This window comes from Meleagris gallopavo, chromosome 10, assembly GCF_000146605.3.
Source record: "Meleagris gallopavo isolate NT-WF06-2002-E0010 breed Aviagen turkey brand Nicholas breeding stock chromosome 10, Turkey_5.1, whole genome shotgun sequence".
In the NCBI taxonomy this organism is placed as follows: Eukaryota; Metazoa; Chordata; class Aves; order Galliformes; family Phasianidae; genus Meleagris; species Meleagris gallopavo.
This window is the reverse complement of record NC_015020.2, coordinates 28,695,416-28,707,716: the sequence shown is the minus strand read 5'-3', so window position 1 is coordinate 28,707,716 and position 12,301 is coordinate 28,695,416. Positions and strand designations below refer to the sequence as shown.

The window sequence follows — 12,301 nt, the reverse complement described above, 5'->3', positions numbered from 1 at the left end:
TTTTTTTTTCTAGAATGGTTTTATTATTGAGGGGTAAAGTTATTTACAAGCTGATGAATTAGTATACAGTGCTCAAAACTTCTCTGAGAAGGTGTGCTTTTACTCAACAGGGCTCAGATCAAAGCCAGCTTTTGCCTTCCTTTGGGAATAACATGGCCTGAGAATTTAAAGAAAACATGTGAGATGAGAAGCTGTGGCCTGAACAAGATCATAGGAATTCTGTGTTGAGACTTAATAAGTAAGTAGATAAAAATGACTGATGAGAAAGATCTTCTCTAATTATAACTCATTTAAGAAGTTCATAGAAGTTTTCACATATCAGTGCCTCCTAGAAAATTCAAAACAAATGAAAAATAGTTAGATACAAGAGGAAATATTAGTCTTTTTACTTGCACTCTTCCAATTCTCTCTTCACTTTGTTTGGAAATTTGAATGCCTTGGGGACCACAGAAGATAAAAGGTTCTCATGAAGTTTCTAATTGGATTTCCTACTTGAAGAGTGCCAGATGCATTCAGGATTACTTTTCAGAGAAATACCCAAGATTCTGGAAATTTTTCAGAGTACCGTAAATTTTTCCTTAATTAAGAATAATTCTGATGAGAGAATATCTTTGTAAACTGTTCGTATCTGTGCTGAATTTTCAACTAAATACATGTGTCCTATCACAGCAATTATGTTTAAAAAAGGTAATTTAGGACACAGTAATGATGTTAAGCATTTGTATTTAACAACTGAAAATATTCCAAAAGCAATATTATTATACTATGCAGCATTTCAAAATCTCTCGAAAATTAGCTTATTTATTTTAGAATCTCTACAATGATCTTCTGTATCATTTCTATCCACTCCTGCCATATGGATTACAGAGAACTGCTGTTGAAAATATCAGAGAACCTTTTTTGCAGACAAGCCACTAGAATTCGAATAGAAATCACTACAGAATCAGCAGATATTTTTTTCTCTTGAAATTTTACACAATATTGTTAAATGGGCATTTGGGTTAGAAAGTATAATATCAGGTACATATTGACAGAATTAACTTCCCCCTTCAAAAGCATGATGAATCTGTTATGTCTCCATCTTCACTGTTTTGGGAAGAGATATATCTTCATAGAATAGATGGGAAAATGTTAGACACTGAAGGGAAGAGCAAACAAATACTAAAGATGAGCTTAAAATGATGCTGAAGAGTCTTATGCTGAAGCGGACAGAAAAATCAGCTCCAAATGTTTTAAATCCTTGATGCTAGACTATTTATCTATCTCTTGTTTTACACAGAGTGCATTGCAAAATTAACTTCTGAAAACCTACATGACAAATCAATATCTTCTGTGCTACCTTATATTTGCCTCTTTCTGGTAAGCAATACAGGAAAGCCAGAGAAAAGGTGGAAGAGTAAAGGTACTACCCTTTCTGGGAGATCTGTACCTGAAGAAGAATAGGATGACAGTCTATGCAGGCTTAAGAGTGAGCTTAAATCAACAAAATCAAACACCAAAAATCTAGGGGCTTGAGCTGAAAATTAGCAGAGGTTTCAATTTCAGACAACAATATTCTTTCTCATTTTGCCTCAAACTCATTCAAGAACTATGCAAAAGTTGCTGTGAAAAAACAAATACATATTACACTTCATGTTCTCAATTTTTTTTGCAGTAAAATACAATTTCCTATCAATAAATAGTTTTGATGGAAATTTTGCAAGCTGCCACAGTACTTAAGAAGTATTTCAGAATCCAAAGTCCTATCTAGATTTCTTGTGAACTAGTCTCCAGGGTCTCTAACTGCATTATTATTTTCTAGGGAACTCTGTTTCAGTGAGTAACTGTCTTTCAAAGTATTTTACTACAAATATATTAGTTCACAGTTTTTCAGATGGAATTACATTTGTTTTGGCTTTTATGACATAAATCAAATATCCCTGAGAAATAAAATAATCAAACTCTGCCAAGTTTAGCTAACAAAATTTGGATAGTGATGTGCATGTTTCAGATTTACAATGAAGAGTGAAGGTTGTTCTTATGAACTGTTCGGGATTTCATGTAATTAAATATTGGCAAACAATAGAACATAGAAGTAAAGGCTTTATTTCAGTTACGGAGTTTGACCAGACTACTGAGATGCTGAGTTAGCTGCTGAATTAAAGGCATATGTACAGTACCTTGCTTCTACCATAGCATTTCCTCCTGTTATCTCATGGAAAGGTGTGAACTGGTGGATTTCCTCGACATTAGCTTGTGTGATTACAGCTTCATTACGAGCATATTTAATTTTGTAATTATAAGTAGCAGTTGCCCGGGAATTCTTGTTTCTCTTTATAACAAAAAAACAAACAACGAACAAAACAACATCAACAACAATAAAGAACATAGAAAGTCATTTACCTTCTAAATTCTATGTCTAGAAGCTATTACATCATCACCCATTTCAACCCACTTATTTTCCACTGCTGTTTTGCTTGGTGACAACTCAGTGCCTGCACACTTCATGGGAGAGGTCAGGCACACTGCCTGGATCATTCATTTTTACCACTAAGAAGTGTTAGCTGCTTTCTTTCCTTTCCCAAATGTAAGTCAGTCCCTATTCCCTTGGGAAAGAGACATATTTTCTGAGCAGAGCAGTGGAAAAAGCTACGCAATTTCTTACATCAAAGAGAGAATTATAATAAGGTGCAGAAGTGCCTATCTTGAATAGTAGAAACTGCACACCATGCTTAGCTTTTTTTTTTTTTTGCCTAACAGAAGAGGTAAATTAACTCATGCTGATAATTAATGGCTTCCAACCCAGCCAGCTGAACTCAGTTGAGTTATGCCTATAGCACACAACAATCTGTAGCATGGACCTCTGCTGCCCTGTGGACTTCATTTTCATACTGAAAAATAAATGTCAGTTACTAGATGGAACAGATCTGATATCTTCTCTCAGTCTAGGTATTAGAAAGCAGATGTCAAATAGCCCTCTGTATAAGAATATAAAATATGTAAACAAAATACCGGTCTAAGTTACCTGCTGACAGGTCTGGCACGGCTGAGTGTATGCTGAACCTATGACCACTTGGACTTTCTCTTCACAACTGTTCAGATCCTTGGATTTGGTCACATAGACTAGGTTTGCTTTCTTGTTTTCCTGAATTGCATATGTTGTGTTACAAATACCTCCGATCCCAGCCTGTCAAAAATAAGATCAGAGAAGTTTACCCCTCTGCAAAGTTCCATCAGTTCCTCACACAGACTCTCTTGCTAAATTCAGAATTTTCACAATTCCTGATGGAAATGCATACTTTTTTTATTCATTGTAAGTTCCAGAAGAAAAATTGGGATGACCTGTAATTTCATTTCGTTTTTTATACACGCATGTTTCCAATAAGTCAAATCAGGACTTTCTTGAGAGAACTAAAACACATGAGATTTCTCCTGAGATGAGATTTGGAGGCTCAGAAAAGATAGGTAGCGATTTCCAGTTAGAGCTGTTGATTATGAAATATGATTTGAGGAATATTAATAAAAAGTGCCAGAATAATGTGATCATTCAGAATAAAAATCTCAACAGCAAAGTATTTTAAAGATAGAGATGACATTTTTCCCTTAAAATTTGCTTTTATAGACAGTTTATAAATGCCTATGGAACAGGCCTTGGAATATCAGATCATCTGTCACAATATGAACAGCAAGAATTAAAAAGAATTTCAGGATAGCAGAGTTTTGATTATAGATTTTCTTGAGTTTGCAGTTTTACTTCAGACTTCCAATAATATTTCAAGCATATATATTTATAAGAGCTCTTAAATCACCTCAGTCAGAGCAGGGGTTTTGGAGAGGGAAATATTTGATTGCATTTTAGAAGGAAGGGTTATTTTCATGATTTTTTTATTGTTATTGATAGCTTAGGGACTCCAGAGAGCAGCTCAGGGCTATGTCAGAACAGCAAAATGGTCACGTGCCGGTTGCAAGGCAAGACATACCCACTCTATCTTTAATTTAGCAACATTCCTGAAAAAAAAAAAAGTGGTTTTAGGAAAGGCTAGGACACAGAGTCGATCTTTCCAAAAGGCTTGAGCTCTGCAAATACAAGTGTGGGGCTCCTCTGGAGGCTGAAAGCTGAAGTAGAGAGATTTAACTTTTAACAAGGACATGCAGCCCATAGATCTTGGTGGGATGAATTAAGACTCAGGTATTACAGGACTTCTAGGGCAGTACAGGTACAGTTGCCCTACACACTGTAGGCTGTGAAGTAGAACTGCCCAGCGTAGTCCTTTAAACCAGTCTGCTACTTATATTTTGGGACTAATAATGTTTCTTTTCCTTTCCAGTGTGACTTGAGATTGTCAAGTGAGGGTGCCAATGCTCATTAATCAGTTGCTGTTCAAGAAAAACAAAGAACATTTGGAAACTATTTTAGGAAGTGAACTCACATATACTGTTCAGCTATGAGAGAAGGACATATTGCTACCTGAGTTAAAAATAATGAAGATGTAGAACTAGATATGGGAAAACAGCACTGCAGAATACGCAACAGAATGACTCATTTTTTTAATGTGCAATAAGCAGTGTGAAGATATTAAGCCATGTACTTCATTTTCCAGAAGAAAAACTCTATCCGTACGAAGATACATTTTTTTTTTTTTTTTTTAAAGTTAGCTATTCTGGTCTGCATTTTCAACAAGGACAGCATGAGAGGATAGTAATTTCAAGATTTCTGCTTATCTCTGAATCACATGAAGTCTAATCAATGTAAATATGGTTTTAGAAAAACTAAACACATTGCAATTTTTATAGTGAACAGCAATACCAAGTGGTTTACTTTGACTAAGATATAAAAACCTGAAAAGAGTGGAAATTCCAACAGAGTACCAACTGAAGCTGTTAAAGCTATTATTGTAATATCATAGCGCATATACTGTTTTCTTCCTAATAGAGGAGCTAGAAGAGATTAAAGTATATATGATTGGTTAAAAAGTCAAATAACTGTTATTTTAGCTTGAATTTTGCATTCTATGTTTAATACTGTATTCAAATTTTATGTATGCTTCAGCTTTCAAAGTAATATACTTCGGAAACACAAGCCAGATTTTCTAAAATTCTAATGCTGCAAATGCATTTGCTGAAATACTTTCATCAAACAGATTAAAAATCTGCTCTTCTGTTCTTGTTTAGCTACAGCTCCATCAAATATTGTTCTATGAGAATAACCTAATGCTGATCACCCAAGCTTAGATGTTTCTTCTTACAGAAGTTTATACCTGAATTTAGAAAATAAAATAGAATAATCTGATATTTTATCTATTTATACAGCAACCACAGTGGCTAAGACAAAATGCCCACCTCCTGTAAACTGTATGAATGCTGCATCTTCTTCATACTGAGCTCCAGCATATTGAGAATCCCTCTGTAGATGTTCAGACCATCGTCCGAGACAGAATCAGGAGCCATAACGTTTCCAATGTGGCCATTGCTATACTCAAACTTGATGGGATTACTAAGTTGTCCAGTTAGTGCCTGAGTCAGTTTGAGTGATCGAGAGAATGAGCTTGTAGGCCAGATGCCATTGTACTCTTCTGCTTCAGTTGAGTGAATCTAGAACAACAGGGTAAATATAGTTTCTTTAAAAATTTTTCATTTAGTTTTTTGCCAATCCATGTAAGCAGCTGAAGTTTTACTTGCTTCAAAAATACACTTTTAAATAACATAAAGGCTCTACAAATGGAAAACCTGAGGTTTTCATTTAGAGTAATTGATATAAATATACATATTTCCATATTTAAAGGGATATAGAAGAGAGTAATTTAAATAACTGTCATATTCCCAAATTCATGACACTCTACTTTTTTGCAGAGATAATCCATATTGCCAAAGGTCAACTCATATGTAGAAATAAGCCAGAGAAACAGGTTGCTACTCAAAGTAGTACAGAAGATCTGCAGGAAAAAGTTAATGTTGCATAAAGCATCATTAACTCCTGTTGTGAACTCTGTCATCTCTCTTGCTGGGGTCACAGAGCACAGACAGCAGTCAGAAACTAATAACAACATGGCTGGTGGGCCAGCCAGATAGTCATAATTAGTTAGAGCAGCGGAGAGCAGATAACAAAAATTGTCCTTGTTCTGCAGTGGTGTGGCAGAGCCGAAGGCTCAGGCACTGGCCCCAGCCCTGCTCTAGCATCAACCTGTGGCACATGCAGGCAAGTAGGAAGTTGTACTAAACTGTGCATAACTCAAATGATTTCTGCCCCATTGGAACAGGGCATGTTTAGCTTAGTGTCTCAAAGGACCCTTCCCTCCTATATGTTTTGACAATTTAAAGAGCCTTTTCTCTGACACCTTAGGCAGGCAATGCGATGCAAGCCATGGATTAATTTCTCAGAAAGCCACACAAACTAAATCTTCATACAGTAAGTCACTGGAGACTGCGCTTTCATATTTATTTTTGTTATTGTTGGTGGAGATCACTGCGAACTCCAGTAACTGAAGCTTACAGAGGAGGCTGTTATGGAGTAAATCCCTCATGTTGCCTCTTGGACATGCTTCTGGCATATTGCATTCGGGCAGATTTGGGACTGCACTGCAGGGTCAGTGCAAGGTAGTTTTCCCCAGCCCTCAGGGCCCAAGCAGGCCTTATGCTGTCTACTTGGTTTTGAACACAGCTGGCAATTCTTACTTATGCATTTCTGATGAAAAAATTGTCAGCTGGGATCAGGTACCAAAGCTTTTTACTTGGGCTAAATGAGAACTAGTAGGCTATAGATGAAAGAGTAATTCCCCAAACTGTCCCTCCTCACAGTCTAATTTAAATATAACAGCAGCAAAGTAAACTTCTCTGGGAGCAGAGGGGAATAAAATGTATTGTTACCTTTCACTTAGAACCTGCCCCAAAATCTTGTGACTTTTTTTTTTTGTTTGTTTGTTTTCTCATCCTTTTCTTCGCTAAAAGTATTTAAATTTGAAATAAATATTTTCACAAGTTTACTAGGGCAGGTGAAGCATTGTTGGAAGGTTTTAGGGAGCAGAAGTCAATTCTGGGGGAAGAATCAGCATATTGAGAATCAATTTAACAGGCATGATGGAGGACAGGGGACAAAGATAAAAATTCTGTCCCTGCTGTGGCAATGAAGTCTTCTACTCACCAGTACAGATTTGTGACTTTTATTTTCTTGTATGTTTTGCAAAAATAAATAAATAAATAAATAAATAAAATAAAATAAATATCCAGCCATTTGCAAAGGTCATGGAAAAGCAATGTGTCCTGTCTAGCTCTATTATAATTTGAACTTATAGAAATACCTAATCCCAGAAGGCTAACGCAGGCTGAAAGGCTACAGAATTTATAGGCATTTATCAGACATTCACCAGTCTTTTTAATCTGCATTTTTTCAATTTGCCAAATAAATGCTTTTAAAAAGATCATTTTTCTTCCACATGCATAGAAGACTGAGTTTGTGTAAAGCAATTGAGGGGTGCTTTTCAATACATTCATACATTCATTAGAAACTCATACAGGCTTCTGTTAAAAACATTTTTCACATAATCAGAACTCTTAGTAATTACTCAGCATGCAATGAAAATATACAATTGAGGATGACAAAGGATGTCATCTGGGACCCTGCAGAAAAAGAAGCCACCAGATTACATTAATTATGCTAAATATTGAATCACATCCAGCTACTGTCATATGTTTTATTGCCTTTCATTTGCTGGCTACGAAATCAGTTGATTAAATAATCCTAGGTTGTACAGTTTGGAACAATTGGATTGATCCAATAACAAATTATTGTGCATTTCAAATTACATTCCATTGTCTCCCTAGCCACAAAGCAGAAGAAATCCTTCAAGCCCAAGGTTGGCTTGAGCTGAGAATTACCTGGCAATGTGCAAATAGAATTTAGAGCACTGAATAAAAAAACAGTAGCGTTAGTTACATTCTGCCTGAGTAAGCACAACATATGATGAAACTTAATTACTTCCCAAAAGCTTAAAAAAACTGAACAAACCGGTATCAAGAGAATTTTACCATTCAAATTGAATAAGTTTTCTTACCCTAATAATACAAAGTTTTGGTCCAATACCACTAATTTCCACCTTGCTTCTTATCCTTATTCCAGCTCTTGCAAGTCCTTTCTCTGGAATTCCACTGAGAAGTATGCTTTCATGATCGTATGTATAAACCTTGTTTTCACCAAAATCAGGTTCTGCAAATAAATGTTTTTCATAAAACATTATAGAGAACATATTAAAATACCTGTATTAGAATATGTAGAACAAAAATGATAAATCTGTTCATTTTTATATTTCACCTGAAGAAAATTAGCTGCTGTAAAATTGCATTAAACATTGATATACTTTTCAGATTTTATTTTGAATTTCACTCATTATAATTATAGTGGCTGATAGGAAAATTACTTACGGTAATTAAGATGCTGGCTCCCTGAAAGAGAAGGAAGGAAAAAGAAGCAATAAATGACAAAGCAAAAATAATCCCAAATGTTAATGTATTTTAGTATAAAAGGCTGTACATCATCTTGTACATATGGCATAAGTCTTTCCAATTAACTTTACTTGTAATTCAACACGTACCCAAAAGTATCTTTTACTAAACAACTTTTGTAAGCAAATTATATTCTGAAACATTCTCCTGAAACTATCATATAAAGTTTATTAGAACAGATAAGTTACTTACCCACCAGGGTTAAAACCAGGGCTAATATTAAGCCCCTCATGGTGGGAATAAAGTGGAATTGAACATGCTGATTTCCCTTTTATAAAGGCATGTGCTATCACATGTCCCTTTTGGCATGTTGGTTTGACAAATAAATGCATTTTAGAATGGATATTGATCAATCGAAAAACAAACATTTCTGAGGGCATAGATGCTGACAACTTCAAATCACCCCATGATTTCAACTTTCTATGTGAAATAGAAATTTTGCTTTTGAAATATCTTGCTTTCTACTTTTTTCCAGTTTCCCTACGTGTAGCCATACAGTAAAACTATCATTAAAATATAAAGTTAAATAATATTAGTGCCTTAGTAATAACAAGATTAATTGGACTATTCTCTATTAGTATCTTTTTTGTCCCAATAATTCTGACTTGCTAGCAAGTCAAAATCACAGCTTTGAAGATACTCATTGCTTTGTCACATCTCAACTCTGCTTTTAGAGAAGAATTTTTAATTGATTTTACATACTTAAGATTGAGATAGCCCTTACCTCATAGTCATGCAATGAGAAGAAGTCTTTCTATGCTTTCCTTCAGGGTTGTCTTTGCATGCATTTCTTCCTGCCCACACCTGGGAAGTGTGATCTCCACATTAGTTTCTGGCTACTGGTCAAAGAATGTTCTGTTACAACAGGAGATAAATTAATTTCTGCATTTGTGAAAATAATGCAATAAATGCAGCAGTTACAGTTCCAGAAGGATCTCAGGGAGGTGGGAGCCTCACACTCTTCTCAGAGTCTTCTCAGGAGGCTTTTGCTGCTGGAGAAAAGGTATCCAGAATTTCCCACTTCTAATATTTAGACCAATCCTTTGCAAAACTAATTCAGGAGCAAGTTTACTCTCTGACTTCAGTTATACATATTTCTTTTAAATGTTTAACATTTACTTAGAATTTAAACTAGTCTTTTGCTCAAATTAAATGGTAAAAATTAATAATGGTAAAAATAAATTAATGGTAAATTAAATATCACATATAGCCCACCTGCATGCAAGGGGTTATTGAAGGAGCAGGAAGGATAGTTCAGGAATGTGTATCTGGTATTTTCTTGAGGCTGTGAAAAGTATAACATCTGTGCCAGTAATGCACATTGCCAGGCAGCTGAACTCTATCCTCCAGGAGGAAAGCAAGGCTTTCTTTGTTGTTGCTATTCATCAGAAAGGAGAAGGGTGAAATCAGAGCCCAGGTACTGAGGCTTCCAACATCAAGGCCTGAGAATATACTTACCGTGGGCCCCATCCAACAGTCTCTTGACTGAATTACTTCATTTACTTGGAGTGATTCCACCTGACTAAGGAATAATGCAGTTCATTACTGCAGTGCCAGCACACCTGAGCTGGGTTTATGGTGGAAGGTGACAGGTCTGTACCGGGCTCCTGGTTGGCCAGGCCCTGCTGGTGGGCACAGTGGGGAGCAGTCATCAGTGGAATGAGGGCTGCCTCAACTGGGGCCATTGCTACCCACACCTCCAAAAATCCTGAGAGTTTCTGTGCAGTGGCTCTCTTCCATGAGGGGAAAGACATCTATGTGGATGAATAGTCAGGTCTTCCATGGAATGGAATGTGTGTCTAATAAAATATTGAAAAATATATGATAAACATATGAACTGTTACTAGAGATTAATAATTGGTGCATTTTTTCTCTGTGGGTTTGGATGGTGAAAAATTAAACGCAGATGGCTTTTCCCCTATATTTTCCTTCAGGGTGCTAACTAACAGCCTTGATTCTCAGTGGGTGAGAAACAGCGAGATGCACAGTGCTTGCAGGCCCTACGAAATCCACCAGCATATCTTGGCTGGCATAAATGCACCATCAAACCTAGTCAGAAATGTCTTATAACCAGCCGTGCTGCTGGAAGGAAATGCAGCACAGCACTGCAGGGCTGGCAGTGGCAGCATGCCCTGTTCCCTGCCTCACTGCCCTGCTTCTCAGTGCTACCCACTGTACTGCTGCTTGGCTCCAGCACAGCACTTGGCTGGCACATTATAGAGCAAAGAAATGATGTAAAGGAGGCTATTAATCTAAATGAGTTTATTAACACCATATTGAAATAATGACGAAGGGACAAGCATGCATTTAATATAGAGCTATAACATTTTTCAACTTTTTAATAAAAAGCTTTTAATTAAGATATAACGTGAATAGATTTGTTCTAGATAGATACTGAAAATACCACATTTCTTTTTTAATGGAAACTATTGAAGGAGACTAAGCTTGCAATCAGCATGTGGACACCCGATTGCCAGACAGCTAAAATAATATTGTGCAGGCTACTGTGTTTATATCTGCAATGTCTTCTTCCTTTTGAATAGCCCCTTTCTATCTACCTTTTAGTACTTAGGGTTAGGAGAAAATGGTCTCAAAATTGTTGTGCCCATTATTACTTTACAGGGACAACCTAATAAATTCAGTAAGTGGAGAAGACACAGCTAGCATCATCCGAGGGTCGCAGCACTGGGCTCTAATCCTTTTTCAAAAGGAGACACAACCTTCCAGCTGGTGCTGAAAGAATAAAGAGGCCATCTATCACTTTAAGAAAAAGGATCAAAGGAGGAAAGGTGAGAGCCACACTTTTTAAAGCCAATATGTTTTCTTATACATTTCACATATTGTGATAGTGAGAAATGAAATAATAAATAAATAAATAAATAAAATGCTATTAAACTGGCCTCCCACAAGCAAATTCTGTGTGTCTCATTTAGCTGAAGAGGAAGAAACTTTAATATGATCACATGCTTTATACAAAACCTGCATTTTATTTTTTTAGCTATAAACAATGAAGAAAATAAATTCTCAAAGAGTAAAGGGAAATATCTTGTGATTTTTATTTTTATTTTTTTTTAAAGAAGAGTGTATACGACCCTGAGCATTAGACAGAGCATGATGTCTGTATAAGGGCTGCAATAAGATGAGCTAGCTGCTTTGAATTTACAGGGCACTTGCACCAGAAATGAAACATGAATACAGCCTAATTAACCTGATTAGAGCTATTGCTTCTACACTGCAATTGTCTTTACATAACACATTCTGCTTGGATAACAGAGTCTTATTATCTGCTGTTGTACTGCTGCCGATAGCTCTGCTCTCTCCTTGTTCTGTATTCATGTAGCTGAATTATGGTGCAGACATGCCATTTCCATCCTGCTAATATATAACCTACTGACAAAGCAGGGATTAGCAAAACAGCTCCCAAGCAACCATAGCAGGTTAAAATAGACATAATCAGTTGCTAAGCTAAGTGATTTTTACCTTTCAGTTTCTCTCATTTCTACACATGAAGAAATCTTACTTAAAAATATGAAAAAAGAAAATTCCCACCTGTTTCAAATTTAACATTCATTCCTTGATTTTATTTTACTTTTTCATAATATTCAGGATTTGCTATTGTCACATAGCATCCAAGATAATGCTTGATATTCTCTCTGGAGACTCTGGACAGTGTCTAATGAATAAGAATGTGTTCTGGGCTGGGCTAAATTGCCATATGCTGATTCAAGTACATTCACAAAGGGATTTTATTACACTACCTTGCTTTAAAAGGTGCTTTTTTGTTTTGTTGATGTTTCTTATGTTTTTTTGTTGTTGTTTTTTTTTT

At 36.0% G+C, this 12,301-nt stretch overlaps 1 protein-coding gene across 1 annotated transcript in view; it reads right to left on the bottom strand.

The window, feature by feature from the left end:
• Positions 1-2,083: 2,083 nt before the first annotated feature.
• Positions 2,084-12,301, bottom strand: part of LOC100538898 (vitellogenin-1) — a 26,889-nt gene continuing 16,671 nt past the window's right edge. The window contains exons 15-19 of the mRNA XM_019618418.1: positions 8,395-8,415; positions 8,028-8,179; positions 5,320-5,571; positions 3,005-3,166; positions 2,084-2,311 (exon numbers count right to left, since the gene is read on the bottom strand). Coding sequence (XP_019473963.1) covers positions 2,111-2,311; positions 3,005-3,166; positions 5,320-5,571; positions 8,028-8,179; positions 8,395-8,415 — 788 coding nt within the window. The 3' untranslated portion in view covers positions 2,084-2,110. The remainder of the gene's footprint in view (positions 2,312-3,004; positions 3,167-5,319; positions 5,572-8,027; positions 8,180-8,394; positions 8,416-12,301) is intronic.